Below are 15,718 nucleotides of genomic sequence, written 5' to 3'. Positions count from 1 at the left end.
GAGGAATGCAAAGGTGGTATGGTACATAAGTTTGTGGATGTTCCCCTATTGCTTGAAGAGAATCCTCAGGTACATGACGAATGTTCTGAACTGGATAAAACTACGACCGAGGAACCTTTGGCAGTAGATGATTAAGTTTTCTCTGACAGCCCGGTAATAAAGAGATGAGGATGAGATGAGATGTGAGATTTGCCCCTAGGTCAAGAATTCCATCAAGGAAAATGTCGTAGGAGGATTAAGGCTCCCTTATTCATGGTTTATCTTAGTGAAATGTGTTATGTTCGTATGCTTACTACATTATGTATTTACCCATGTTTTCTTCCCTGCTGCCTTCCCCTCTCCCCGTCATTCCTCCTCTACTTACATTTTGGTCAAAGGGCGCGCGCCTAGAATATTGGTGCTGAGGGTTCGGGTGGGTGACATTTGTGAATGGGACAGAGCGCCATTATTCTATGAGTTGGAGCAGCGTGAGTTGATAAATAAATATGCTGCTGAAAGTTATCTGGAGCCTCCTCGTTCTTCCGTGCGTAACCACAGGTAGCTCATTGCCCGGAGAGCAATTCCTATAACAAAGGTCAAAAGGCGCCTATAAGGGATAATATAGTCACTTTAACTATGAAATACCGGACGGGTGGTCACCCTACATCAGAGACCACTGATATTGTTCCCGATCTTGGGTGGATAGATTGAAAACACCTGTTGTCTTGTTATTTTCTCTTTTTAAACTTCTTATTTTGCAATCTGGGATGCCCTTTCTGCGGGTGTGCCGGGAACTAGGAGAGACGGTGAGCTTGTATGCAAAAAAAGCGGTGATGTTAGTATGTACAGCTCCCCGAAGTACTGCCTAACAAAGGGCATGATTCACCAGCTCGCACCGTTTTCCTCTCTCAAACATACAAATAATACCGACTGAAGTAGGGCGGTTAATGTAACTGCTGTCGAATAACCTACATAGCTGCCAAGGTTTCAGATTGCTATGTGTGACATTTTCATAATTTTTGTGTAATTATGAGTGACATTTCAGGGAATATGAGTGACACTTTCTCGTGCGCGAAATCAAGTAACGAAACTAGGGAGATCTATAAATATGAAATTACACCCATTTGAGTAAGGAGAAGCTCTATATCTTGCCCCAATAATACATTGTCATACTCCTACATCGAATCTGGAAACCTCAGTGTTATAAGCGAGGTCGGTCTCTGAGTCTGCACTTATCAGTATTGTGTGATCTTTGTCCACACCCGATCTTCATGTACTCTGTTACCTACAAAATCGGATTGCTTGGAAACAGGTGCCTGCCCATATTAGATTTTGTGTTTAAAACAAACAGTCACCGTCGCTTAGGGATTATTAACAAACTCGGCTGCACTCACTATTGTTGCGAGGCCGCTCCAATTTCACTTCAGCAAGGTCACTGCCCGGGTCCCGTTCGGCAGCCGCCCTATCATGATCACACCTCAGCCCTCTGATGCCGCTCGGACATGATGTTGCTGATCATTCTCCGGGACTAATCACTGTCTCAGGTCGCGATCTCGCCTGCCGGTCCAGCGCGGGGGGAGGGGTGTAATTATTGCCTTGAGTCTCCCTCCGAGTCCAGCCCTGCAGCGCTGCATCATGCTAATCTAAGACATAAATTAAATAGAACGGCGGGTCGGGCCCACGCTGCTTCTCCAACCTCATTTCCTGACTGGACTGAAGTGAGAGGTCACATCCGCCCCCCACCCTCCGACTCCCCACCCACCCCATTATCGGCGCCAAAGAGTCGAATGAAAGATGGATGATGCCCCCATTCTCTCTGTACTCTTTGTGCCTGTTACGGGGCGGAGGTGGCTGCGGCGGCGGCTATGGCGGCGCTTGAGATAGTCAGAGAGCGTCTCGTCGTGGCAGCCTGCACTCTCTAACCCCCCGCCTCTTTTCTGCACTTTCTAGTTCCGGACGTGACTGCACTACCGCGGCCGGCACATCCGGATTTAATCCCGGCCCCCCTGGTGCCCCACACGGTACCTGACAGATCTGAGCTGCTGCCTGCAGTATCAAGAGAGCAGCCCGGCCCCCCTGCAGACACTGTGAGGAGTCTGAGAGTAGCTGCGCACCGCACCATTGGCACTCGGGCTCTCTCAGAACAGCAGAGAGAGCCCGGTCACAGGAGCGCCTGGCACAGGTCGAAAATGCGTGACAATGCATTTCAGTGCGGAGATGCGGATCACAGCACTGAAATGCGTGAGCATCACACCTGTTGCGTGACGCTTGGCAGGACTGAACCTACACAGAAGTAAGCGATCAAAGAACACCTGACATACAATAAAGCTGCTGCCATTTTCAATATGGGCATACCTTGGTTTCGATTTCAAGAGTGAACCTAAATCACCTTTCCAAAATGACCACTACGTGTAAAACTACCGGAAAAGAATTACAACACCCGTTGTTATGTAACGCATAAGTCGCGGTATTCCCTTCTCGGAAACATTATTTCCATGCTGGCTGGCGAACAGTCCAAAAGAACAATCCTAATGTGTGATTGCATTCATTTACAAAAGCAACTTGTTGTAATGCTGTGGAATGTTTTTAATTTAAAATATGAAAATGGTATCAGTTACCAAACTACGATCACTATACTTTTGAAATTAGGAACTAATCGAATGGGTTCTGTTTATTTTCTTTAAGTACTCTATAACCACGTGATTGCTACTTCCCCACGTTTGGGAAAAATATATATTTATATTTAAAGATGGCGGCCATATCTGACTCTTGTGGTAACGAATACGTATGTCCTTCTTTAATGCCTATGATTATCTTCGACTGCCTCTAGTCCGCCTTATTTAAAGTCTTTTAACAAAATAAAATAATAATTAAAGCCTTCTTTCTTAGTCTTATCGAATCAACCGCAGGTTCTCTTTGGAAGTCTTGTAAATGGATTGGCTTGGCTTGAAAGTGCGGCCATGTTAGGCGAGGAAGCACTCCTTCGCGAGGATATACAACACCCATCATGGCTCCCGCGTTATTCCATCGCGGTCTAGTGCCTAATCACCCATGAACCGCTCTGTGTTTCCCCCAGTGGACGGCCCCTCCAGTCGCATCTCCCCATACGTCACTTCCCGGTCTTTCCCCCAACCCCCTCTGTCGCTGAGTACCCTGGTCTCCAGGAGCTCGCGCTATCAGTTTAATGTCTTGATTAATAAGGGACGCGCAGACGCCGTTTTTATTTTTATATATATTTTTTAAAAATCTCCTGGCGGCCTGTCTCTGAAGCCCCGGGGGGGCTCCTCGTACCAGGGAGGGGACAGCAGAAGACTTTTACCTCCACCTCGTTCCCTACCCCAGGGCTGCGCGCCCCCCATCGCACAGTTAAGCAGACATGTATTCTGGAGCCAGCCCGGGTGAGTCCTCGCTTTACTCTTGTGTCCGCGCGCCCGTGTGGGAGGCTCGCGCCGCTCCTTCGGACTGCAGCCTAGAACACTGGGCTCGAGGATGGCCTCGCGCAGCCCGCGATGTGTGTGTGTTGTTTGTGGCAGGGATTGGCCGTTGGCTGCCTGCAGTGGTAGATGTGGAAGAGAGGCGGTGGGTGGTTTATCAGAGAACGGCACAGGTGGGGTGGCCAGTGAGTCATGGCTTCCAGTGGCCATCTCTCACGGGGAGGCGAGTGTGTCACCGCCACCGACAGGGTGCACTTGAGACTGGCACTCGAATAAGGACCAATGCCGGCTGCTTTTCTGAATCACAACAGTCTGTCATGTGGCGCAGTGATGTCTGTGTGTTTGTGGGTGGCCGTGCTCGCTGTTTGGCGTAAAACCCCACCCTGTATATAGAGGGTGTACTCACCATGGTTACGTCCTATATGTTTATGGTGGTCGAATCCTACTGTGGCTGTAATGTCTGGGAGCACCCCACAGTATGTTCTGGAGTGACGTGCATCACACTCTGGCATGACGTTGCAGGGTGGTGTCGTTCGGAACGATCTGTAGTGTGCAGAGCACTCCTACCGTGTTGTTTTGTCCCACAACATAGCAGGGACAAGGGCGCAGCTTAATGTAATAATACTCATGCCAGTAAATTTTACTTCTGTGCAATGCAGCTTTGTACGTTCCTCCCGTATTATGTCTACACTTATGTTTCTTATAAGCTTTCCTTCCCCGTCTACAAGATGTACATTTTCATGTTGATCCACCATGTGCCAGCAACATGTCGATTACTAGGGATCGAGCATCCTCTTATAGAGTTGGAGAACGGTCTTGGCAATTATACAGCTTCCATAGTGTTTAAACAGAGATGCACAAATAGTGTTTCTGAAGTGGTTTTAAATTTATGCATCGAACATTTTTTTGCGGTTACGTTTTTCACCATATCTTTTATTGAAGGCATAATTAGATAATTATGTGTTGTTGATGTTTACTTGCCGTCTTCAGCTACATTGTGGGGTGCTAGTTCTCTTTAAGGAAACCACAATTTAAATAGTTAGTTTGAGGTTCGTACAGTAGTATCAAAATATATAAATTCCTACATATTGGCTGAATCGGAGCAGTGATTAAGCATTCAAGTCAAGATATACACAATATGTTTTATTCAACTAATTGTTTATTTTACTGCTGTCTTAGCAACGAGGCAACTGATCATTTCATATGACACTTGCGGACAAAGTGAGAGTTCTGTTTATTTTTAAAGGATACTCTGAAATGTAAGCTTCATTGACAGTAGTGCCTATCTAAAAGTAGTAATGTCAGTACATATTGTGACTGTCATCCCTGTGTCCCCGATTGATAGGTGTGTTATTGACAATTTGTGTAGCTGCGAAAACATTGCCAGGTACAGACTTGTTATCCAGGCACTTACCAAACTCCAAGTCACAATATTTTGATTCTGACCCAGCCATGGTATTTTTCAATACCCGTTAAGCCCAGTGTCATCTGAGCTGTCAAATGAAGAGTGATTGAGCATTATGCAGCGTATGTGGAGCAGTGGGTTTAAACACAATAACCAGTTAGTCAACAAATTACCCACTTTATATATGCCTGTAATTATTTTGAAACTGATCTACATTCAGAAAGGGCCCAAATATTAATAAATGACTGGGCGTAGACGTGTGGTAGAGTTAAGGACCCCAGGTAGTACTATAATGCTCATATGAGGAGCAGAAGCAATGGAAAGTTGTTGGTTAATATGCGCGTAGCAAGAGTATGGGGATTTTAGACATTTGGGGAGGTTGAAAGGATACAGTATGGTATATCAAGTGGAGTGTAGAAAGGTCTCTGCATACCTTACATACTTCGGATATACCTTAGATTTGCAAATCAACATCTGTTATCTCTTTCCTAATTAAAGAAAACTAGATTGCATGGGCGGAAGTGGGGGAGATCATGTTCTCCAATAACTCCGAGTCAAAAAGAAAAAACAATTCTTAGAAAATAAGGGAGTCTACATCATCAATGAAGTCAGTGGTTGTGCATACACATACTTTGAGCTGTTTCTCTGGAAGAAGAACCTCCCCAATATTAGTAAAAGCTGTGCTACACTATCTAACAGTGCGGAGAAAAAGAAAGTCAGGGTTTAAATGATGTGAAGACAAACCCTGTGTTTGATCGAAGTGTGGGTTAAAGTACCAATGTCTTCACTTCTTGCTAGCTACAAATCAGTGTTTAAGTGGGACACTGTTATTATAGTTGTCAGTCACATGCAAATCACGAAAAAACGATTTTGTTGATGCTGATATTTTTCACTGAATGTAAATGAACATCAGCTATATCAATACAACGTTTTAAAATAGAACGTGCATGGTTGGAGATTGGGCTGAGAGTGGCAGGACCTGAGGGATCATTTAAAAAAAAAAAAAGAAAATTGACAAGTAGTCTTAATGCAAGATAAACATTGTCATGCGGTCACACCTAACGTGGGTGCAACTGCCTTGATCAGTTTGGCACGGGTGCAAGTTGGAAGATACTATAGCTTTTGGTATGCTGGAATTGAATTTGAGTTTAGCAGGCTGGTGAGTAGCTGCTCGTTGTGTAGAACGACAGTTCCTTATGCAGATCTGAGAAAGGTATTACTAAGTAGAAAATACTAAAATCATCACTTCTCAAGCTACCTTTTCTGGTTCATCATTTTTTTGCTTGTTTTCTGTTACAAGTGAAACAAAATAAATGCCGTTTTCGCCCATCTAAAATAACTTGTTGTACCTGAAATTATTGGCAGAATGACTGCATAAACAATTCCTGGCACTTTTTGTCCTTATTGGGGTTAACACAACAATTTGTAAACGCTTCATGTTCCAATATGAGTGTTGGATGCAGTGGAGACAATTTTGTCTGGTGACAGTGATGGGTACCTTTGTAACTTAGTGATAGTAGAGACTGTCTGCCTCTACTTTCTTTGCACAAGTCCTTTCCAGTTTGCTGTTGAAAAAACACTTTGTGTATTTGTGGTGCAGACCTCGGTAGTATAGGCTTTAACGTTAAGAATTACTAGTAGATCTTACATTAATAAGCTAAGATTTAAAGATTGAGTATGAAGTTGTGGGTCAAAGATTGATTGTGAGCAGAACAGAGGTGGACCAAAAGATGATAACATTGATTTGCTAAGGGATTTTTGTAAATTCTACGAAGTTTCTTGCGTTGTAGAAGTTGTAATAGCAGTCTGCTGTTTGGTAATGAAAGGTACAGCAACGTTATCGGTTCATTTTGGCGATGACGTGGAACCATGGTTGATAATGCTCTCCTTTTTGGAATTAATATTCAAGCATTTTGCCCACTACCTTAGAGTAGCTCACAGGTTGAGTAAAATCCCTATGTGTTCTAACTTGCATGAATGCTTTGAAAATTGACTTTAGATTAAGAATGTTGACCATGAAATGTTGTATTTGACTGGTGCTCTATGGAATATCAGTGAAAAGAATAGCTGAGCAGACGGAGTGCACTGAAAATCAGAGATAAGGAGACCGCAAGTTGTTGTATTTTCCTTCTGTGTCCTTAAAAGCATGTCCACTTTGTCTTCATGTTCAAATGTAATAAACAAGTTGTCGCTTTATCAGTTCACACATTTGTATTTACTTTATGCTCTGTAGTGGCCTGATGTAAAAATAAGATTGTGTAGGGGAACTTACGTTATCAGCAAAACCTTACCGTATATCTTCTTGTCTGGTTCACATGCTCTATTTTTTTTTTTAAACTTTTTTATTGCAGAACCAAATACATGGTACATCATTCATTATGGGATCTACTCAAGCAGATTCGTCGCCCTCTGATCTCTGCCCACCTGCATTATACACAGCCATTCAGCCCACATCCCGAAGGCCGGGCAGCGTCTTTTGTTTCCGTGGTGTTTTTTTACATTGTCTATCAGTTATGGTCAATATATGAGGCAATCCGCTGTCAGCTTTTCTAGTTTCCTCCCCGTTCCCCTCTGCTACTGAGCAATATTCGTCCAGAACGTCTGGACATATCAGGTAAACATTTCTCCCCCCCCCCCCCCCCCCCAAGTGTCGTCGCCTGCGCCTACAGCAGAGATATAAAGCCATGTGGTGGTGGACAGAAGTTTCTTGCTATTTATTGGGTGTGTGTGTCTGGTGGGGGGTAGCAGCATCGTGCCATCTAGGCTCTCTGGTTCCCCTGTCTCCTCCTCTCCCTCCTCCACTGAGCTGTCCCGTAGTGCCTGCACCAACATCTCCCAAGCCATCGCTGCCTCCTGGGCCCGCTCGTCTGATCTGCGACGGGCCAGTTGGTATCTAATCGTACTCTCGCTCGCCGCCCATTTTAGAAATTCGTTCAGCCATCTCCGGTGCGTCGGGCTCGCTTTCGACTTCCATCCCTTAGTTAGTTCCCTCCTAGCTAAGATTAGGCCCATGTCAATGAATTTGCTCGATAGTTTATTTTTGGGCGTGTGTGGGAACCAGTGTAATATACTGACCGCCTTGTCATATTGCAAGTCCCTATCCGCCACTTCGTTCAATGTGTTGCCTATTTCTCTCCAGTATATCTGTAGGTGTGGGCAGTCCCTCAGCATATGCACCAAGTCCGCTCCTATTTTATTGCACCTGGGGCACGCCGCGTCCTCTACTCCGAAATATTTTGCAATGTTGCTCGGGGTGAGGTAGGCCCTGTGAATAATGTAAACGTGAATCAATTGGAAACGCGCATTTCTAGTGCTCTTTCTAGCCCTCCGTACCAATTGGGACCACGTGGTGTCTGGGATTTCCATCTGTAGATCCATTTCCCATTTGGCTTTTAGCGTTGTCAGAGGCTGTAAGGTCTCGCTCAGCAATCTCGAGTACAAGCACGTTACCGCCTTAAAGGTACCCGCAGCCATCATAGTGTACTGACAGGCCAGTGTAGTCGTTGGTTCTATCAATCCTTCTCCCCAATACGCCTGAATGGCTCTTACCACCGCCGCGTGCAATACTGGTTCACATGCTCTATGTGCTTGACATTTTTATACAACTGCTAGGTGTGAGGGTTGTATGCAAGGCTGTCTGAACTAACGTTTGGAACCATTTGCAGGCATTACAAAGAGGCCTAAATGAGCTTCTCACTTGAAACTCTTCTTAACTGCTAGAGTATAAATCTAAACTTGCATTTGCTGTGGAGGCAAAAGGATTCTAACATTTAACCTGGCTTGTGTACAGGTGACCAAAACCAACAAACGGCAACAGCAGTGGTGGATTTGAACCTAAACTTGATAACACCCGAGGTGCAGATTATAAGAAAATTATGCACATACAATTTTAGTAGAAAACCTCTTATCAAGACATAATGATGTTTTGACAGTTGTCTCAGTCATAGTTGTTGCTTTCTTACCTTGCTTCCTGAAGTTGGAAACTTGCAGATGCTAGTGCCATCTACCAGAGTCAATGCTACACAACATAGTCCTCCAGCACTTGAAATCTGAGGGCTGCAGACTTGTCCTGAAACATAAAGTTGTGCATTTGTGGGATATTGGTGCAGCTTGGGTGAGTACAGTGGTCTGTTTATGGTTATTCAGCAGCAGTCGAAATTGCATAATTCCTCTAGCCTTGACTGTAGCAGACAGCAGGATGCTTTTAGAAAATGTAGGCATCAAAGGTAAAACTGTTGTCAGAATCCTCAAATGATAGTGACCTGTTTGGTAAATTGCTTCTAATTAGTGAGAAAATAACGGATTGGTTTTGATTACTACACCCACTTTTCTACCGACTGGCAAAGACCTATGTCTAATACTTTTTGGCCTATTAACTTTATAATTAATTGTTTTAACTAGCACAGGGACTTCCACTTTGGCACATTCAGGTGAGAGGGAAAAAAAATACGTTTTTTGTTGCTTAGCTCCTTGAAGGCAGAACACATGGACAGGCAATGCTAAAGAATTTGTAACTTTACGCAGGAAGAGGATTTTTGTTTCCGCATTATGTAGTAGCCTAAAAGAAAAACTTATAATAGTGGCATTCTAGGGCACTTAGTCATTCTGAAGAGAAACTAGGCAGTGATTTATTTAAGTCCATACCCAGTGGTTAAAAAGCAACCATGGTTTAGAGTACCAAACACTGCTGATAGAAATAACCGGAAAATTGTTAAAACTCAAGAGACTGGCGCACCCTGTGCCTTCTGAACATCTTCACTTTCCATCAGATAGGGCCAATTTTCACAGCTGAAGTAAAAAGTCACGGTTGGAATCAACCCTTTCTTCAGAAGACATCCTAATTCATATCCTGGACATGACTGCCAAATAAAAGACTGTGTTGAAACCTGCTTTGACTGCCCGTTAAGCAACAAGGGCTGCTGAATACATTAAACAGCTTGAATCTTACTATGAAGAAGATGACCGTGTTAATTAACAAGGAAACTGGAACCATGTATTGATTTATATGAAATGGGTTCTATGTACACGTATGTAGTTTGGTCCTAGACCAGATTTAGCATAATACATGGCTTTTGCTGAAAGCACTTTTTTTTTTTTATATCCTCATTTGCGTGCATGGCTCCAATCTATCAAAACAAAAACTGCCACAGAGCAGAAAATCAGGCAGTGCCTCTGTACTGTCTCAGCGTCTGCTGGCAGGGATAGCGTAGGAAGGATGGCGACCAAATCCCAACAGTAACTGCTGGCAAGCCATAAAACTCTGACATATGGGCTATTTTGTTGATCAATAGTGCCCAAGGTACCAGGGCCCCAAAAGCACTGCTACATGCTGCAGCAGAACCAGAAGGTGAACCATGTCTGCATTAATCATTGGACCTGGGGGAAAAAAAAAAAAAACCCCAGGTTCAACGTGACCACTCCAGCTGATACCAAAAGGCTCTCTTTCCCTGATTCCCTCCCCTTGCCAGATCGAGTTTTGAGATTTGGAGGATAGAGGAACGCCATTCATAAAAAGTGGGCGGCAAGGCATCCTTCCAATGTCTGCAAATTTCCCTGCGAGCCGCCAGAATGGAATAGAACACCAGGTTTGAGGCTGCGCTGCGGGACTTCCCGCTCAGACCAAAGATGACTAGGCCCAAATCTATGGAGATGTGAAAATCCAATATCGAGGACAGTTTGTTACTTATGGAGTCCCAGAAGGAGGTAATTTGCGGGCATTCGAAGAACATATGAATATCGGACGCCGCCTCCAAACCACATCTTGTACAAGAGACCGGACCTGTCAGGGAAAATTTAGACATCCTCTGGGGGGAATAGTAGGCCCTATGCATTGTGAATAAATGGTTCCTTCGGAGCCAGGCAGGTTTAACCAAGTCCCACAACACCCTACATGAAGTTGTCCAGAGTTCTTCCACGTCTTTTCCTGACATCGACTCAGCCCACAATAGCGTTGGGAGACAAAATTTGCCATCTGCTTCCTCTAAAATCATGTTGTACCAAAGCGAGATCTCCTTCTTTACAGGGGGTTTGTCCACCAGACACGCCTCTAATTCACTCCCTCCCCCTATAGGTAAGCTGCTGTTCCGCGTAGACTGTATATGAAATGCCTGAGCCCAACTTGAGATTTGTAGATATTTGAATCTTGAGAGTCTCGGCCCAACTTTGTTGACCAAGTAATTGAAAGCACTATTGTAAAGTAAACTCCACCAATAAGGTCCAAAATGAGCTTTAATGGTAACTGGAACAACAGGGTAAAGGTACTGAAGAAAAGCTTCACCCTCCTCCTTGCTCTGCGAGCTCCTCCAGTAACTGCCCTATGCAAAACTAGCCTTGAATTCCCCAGTTACTGAGGAGCTAGGCACGAGCATTATAAAGTTAAAATATCACAATCACAGGTTTCAGAATGCGTTAAATAACATATCATGACATCTTCCTCGTTCACGAGTAATTAAACAATAATAAAACAAATACAATCTTAAAATAACTAATACAAAATGAAATTTATACCTTAAATCACTTACTATGTCCCACACAAAATCTGATAACCATGTTGGTCTACTACTCACGTTTTTCTTTTTCCTACACAAAATCACCTTTCAACACTTCCAACAACAACCAACTTTCTCTCAATTTCCTCATCTTGTCTATCCTGCGTCTCCATGGTAATACCTTCTACCTCCTCTGGGTCTTCCACACACAACTCCTTCTTCTGCCACCCTTTCTCCTTCTTCCTTCTGACTCTCATGCTCAGCCCTTTTTCTCCCAACATCCGCTGCCAATCCACCATCTTTCCATTCTAGGCTTACACTCTTATAAGTAACACCATCATTCCATACTTTCTCCCTGTTGAGTACAGCAGTTCTTTTCAAATTCCAAACCTTGCCGTCACTCAATATGAGAGCACTATGCAATACTTAAATAGCCTTCAAATGTCAAGCGCACTGACCAGCATTACACTACCAGCCCTCTCACTGTCACCCACAATCATTACTGGTTCTGAACTATTTGGCTTCAATATCATGTTATGGTTTGCCTGGTCGTGCCACCCCCAACACAGATGGCCTCTTTCTTGCAATATACAATTTTCCTGGGTTCTTTTTTATTTTGAATCTGAAAAGTAATGGTCGAAACTCAAGATTTCAATTTTCTCGCCAGAGAAGCCTTCTGGCCTAACTTTTGTGGGACGGAACCTCTGTCAATTGTTAACAAATTTTTCCTTCCATACATTCTCATTTATGATTGTATAGGGTGATCCCAGATCTGCATCCATTTGAATATCCACCCCACTAACCCTCATTAAGCAAATAGGTTTCTTTCTTCATTTGTCATTATCACTATTAACAATCAATTTAAATGAATCCTTTGTGCTAAATATTCAGTTGACTTTTTCCTACTCATCAGAATCTCCTTCCTCCTCAACACTCTTTACCTTAATATTTTTCTTTTTTTTACGAACTTTGACAAAATGCCCAATCTTACCACAAATGGAACATTTTACTTTGGTTGCACGGCATGGCTTCCTCTACGCAATTATACTTATCACTTTATCTTGAGTGTTGCCAATCTCACCCGTAACAGCTTTTACACAATTGCTAGACATTTCACCCTTTCTTATAATTGCTAACATTTCTTGTATTTCTGGATCTCCGTTAACCCATAATCTTTCCTGGATCGTAGGGTCTTTCATATGCATAACTACTTGATCACTTATAAGCTGTTCTTGTAATCAAATATGCAATCAATGGATCATTTGCGAAAAGCAGCCACATACTCATCCACACTCTCATTCCCTTCTTGCTCTCTCTTAAAGAACTTAAATATAACAATGCCTATGCATACATTTTGTGTAAAATACTCAACAAGCACTGCAATATATTTTTCAAATAAATTTCAACCCCTAAAGAGCCTGCAGCAATTGTTCAAACACTTTTAACCCTAGACACTGAATGTAGCAATGTCTTTTTTTGTTTTTTTGTTCTGGTTCCCTATTACCGTCAATGTACATAGTGTTTAAATTATTCTAAAAATGGGATTTGCACTCAGGAAATTTAATGCATGGTTCACCCTCAGCCGGCCAAAACGCTTGCAGAGGAGTTTGGGTAATTCTGGGTACTCATGACTACTGCTGCACTTAACCGTCAGATACGTCACGGCCAAAATGAGGAATGTAATAAAAGTGTCCCTTCACCCCAGGAGGGACTATTTCACTGTATAACTGGAATGTACTGCACACAAAGGATTAATAAAAGAGAAAAAAACGGTACCCAGGGTGTCACAGCTCTCCCAACATCATCTGCCTAGATAATAATTGTGTGTAACAGCATGCCAACCATTTGGACCAAAACCTGTTCATTCCCAAGAGAGCGCATAGCAGGCAAAACGGCCATGGGCAATTGAAAGCTGCGCGGTGGGGAAATCGCCTAACAAAACAAAAATGAGACAGCTGCTGGCAAGATGTCGCTGGTGTTAAAACGTTGGTCCATCTTTACTGTTTACTCACAACTTACAAGACAACGCTAAAGTCCTGCATGTCAAGATACGTTGGGTTACCAAGATATGCCGGGTTAACCAGAGGAACTCCGCACAGGCACGCACCCTTGCACATACACATTCAAACAATGCAGTACAGCCAAGCAGGGAGAAAAGTGGTAAGAGGCATTTTAAAACTCCTCACTAGTACTAGAGTCCGCTGCAGCAGGAGGTTCAAAGACACCTTCAATCGTCATTATTTGCTGTTCCTTAGAAAGTTCTTCAAAAGGATCCTCCACTAATCTGACATAATTCTCACATGTAGTTCTGCGATGTTCCAGGTGCTCGTGCCACTTTGGCAAGTAAGCTCCACTAAATAAGGTCCAATATGAGCTTTAGTGGTAAGTGGAACACCAGGGTAATACCTGCACCCTCCTCCTTGCTGTGCCAGCTCCTCCAGCAACTACCTGTACAAAATCTAGAATTCCCCATTTTCTAAGGAGCTAGACACTAGCATAAAAAAGTTAAAACATAACAATCACAGGTTGCGGAATGCATTACATGTCATGACATAACCGCTTTCTACTAAGGAAACTTGTTATTGACGTGTACATTGACTGCCTAGTGCAGTTACACATGATGCTAAAATCCTTACACGCCGCACTTGGTTTGTGTATCGCCACCAAGTTCCTGCGCAACCATGGCCTTGGTATGTAACATGCTTCAATAGGTGTACGTATCGCAGGTAACTGACAGCATGCAACATTACCTGTTGATACACGTGGCATGCGTTTTACCATTAATTTACCGAGGCACGTTATGCAGTTAAATAAAATTTGGCGATGAAGTGAAATTTGGCGACATGCTGCAAGAGATGTGTTTTGTCACCACTGACACCTCTAACTGAAGTAAAGCAACTGTTGACGCGCTACTACTGAACTTGGGCTTCAAAGATGACTACTTCACACAATGTACTGGCTTGTGCATTGCTTGTAGGACTTCACACACAATGGCGGCTGTTGTCTCGCGTAGCACCCATGCAATCTTGCAGTGACGTATGGGACTGCTCCCACTGAGCTCCCCGTCTTGCAATGACGTGTTAGATCCAAAACTGGCATTCACTCTGCTTGCTCTCCCCCTTCACCTTACTGCCTTAGGAGTGTGCATGAAAGGCACAGGCAGTCCAAAGTAGAACGGTATACACCTGTTACAACGCAACTTTTACAACTACCTACTATTACAACGCAACTTTTACAACGCATACCATTACAACGCATTGCGCTGGGGGGCCCTCTAGGATAGGGAATAAGTATAATTTACTATCCAACACCTTCCCTAGTGTCCACGGGGACTGGAGTTAGAATAGTAAATTATACTTACCACTATCCAGCACCTCAAAGCGCTATGCGTTGTAATGGTATGCGTTGTAATGGTCGCGTTGTAATAGTAGGTAGTTGTAATGGTATGCGTTGTAACATGGTACATCCAAGTAGAACGCTCTCTCACTGACCAGAAGACCCTGCTCAAAAGATGGGACCGCCGCAGAGAATCTTCGTTAGATGCAACAAATCTTCAACACAAGACAGCAGGTAAGGACTGCGTGGTCCTCAACTTGTCACTAACTTGTAGTGACAATGCCACACAGATTATTGAGTTTAAAGCTGGTTTATTGGGAATGCTAAGGGAGTGCAAGCATGCACGTCTTCCCTGACCAAAGTAACTGTCACCACCCTCATGGTTCCTTGGTCAGAACCATAACCATGTTATTAGCTGTGGCATGCACCCCAAAATCTGGCAACATCATATCCTATTGTGACTGGTGGAAAGCGGTGCTACCGCTTTCAAAGGTGGTGTGCACTTTGATACACAGACCTTGGAGGTCTTAATCCTTGTTAAAAAATAAATTTATTCCAAATCCAAAAATAGTTTCAAACCATATTTGTTTATTCATTAATTTCTTTTCTCTGTAATTTTTTTCTTTCTGAACTTTATGGTTGGTGAGTGTGAGAGTAAAGTAGCAACAACGTAAATTTCGATCAGACTGTTTAAAGACGTGCACCCACACGAAAATACTGCTGTTGTATTTATGAAATTGTTCATCCATTTGTGTCTCCTTCAATTTAAGTACCAACAACAATAATCTCCCGGATTATTTACTGCAGCTATTACAGGTCGTGCAGAATTGTGCGGCGCGTGCCATTTTCGGCCTTCACAGGCGAGCCAGAGCGGCCGGACTCTTTACAGTCACTCCATTGGCTCCCTATCCGTAAGCGGATAATTTTCAAGGCACTGACCCTGGCCCATAAAGCACTCTTCGGTCTGGGAGCTAAATATCTCCAACGTAGGCTTGCTTTTTATCGTCCTACTAGAGCACTGCGTTCTAACTCTCTGTCTCTTGCTGTGGTGCCTCGAGTCAGGAAGGCTCGGATTG

The 15,718-nt window shown here is 43.6% G+C and overlaps 1 protein-coding gene across 4 annotated transcripts in view; it reads left to right on the top strand.

Annotated features, from left to right (window-relative positions):
- The first annotated feature begins 3,042 nt into the window (after positions 1–3,042).
- Positions 3,043–15,718, top strand: part of AGO2 (argonaute RISC catalytic component 2) — a 517,461-nt gene continuing 504,785 nt past the window's right edge. For 2 of the 4 annotated variants that reach the window (XM_086966265.1, XM_086966262.1), the window contains exon 1: positions 3,120–3,377. In XM_086966265.1, the coding sequence (XP_086822391.1) occupies positions 3,356–3,377 (22 nt within the window). In that variant the 5' untranslated portion in view covers positions 3,120–3,355. Of the gene's footprint in view, positions 3,378–15,718 lie in introns of all 4 variants that reach the window. The other 2 variants (XM_086966263.1, XM_086966266.1) reach the window with 2 other exon arrangements.

This window comes from Lissotriton vulgaris, chromosome 4_1 (assembly GCF_964263255.1).
Source record: "Lissotriton vulgaris chromosome 4_1, aLisVul1.2, whole genome shotgun sequence".
In the NCBI taxonomy this organism is placed as follows: Eukaryota; Metazoa; Chordata; class Amphibia; order Caudata; family Salamandridae; genus Lissotriton; species Lissotriton vulgaris.
Note: the sequence above shows the minus strand (reverse complement) of the source record. Positions and strands in the feature narration are given on the sequence as shown.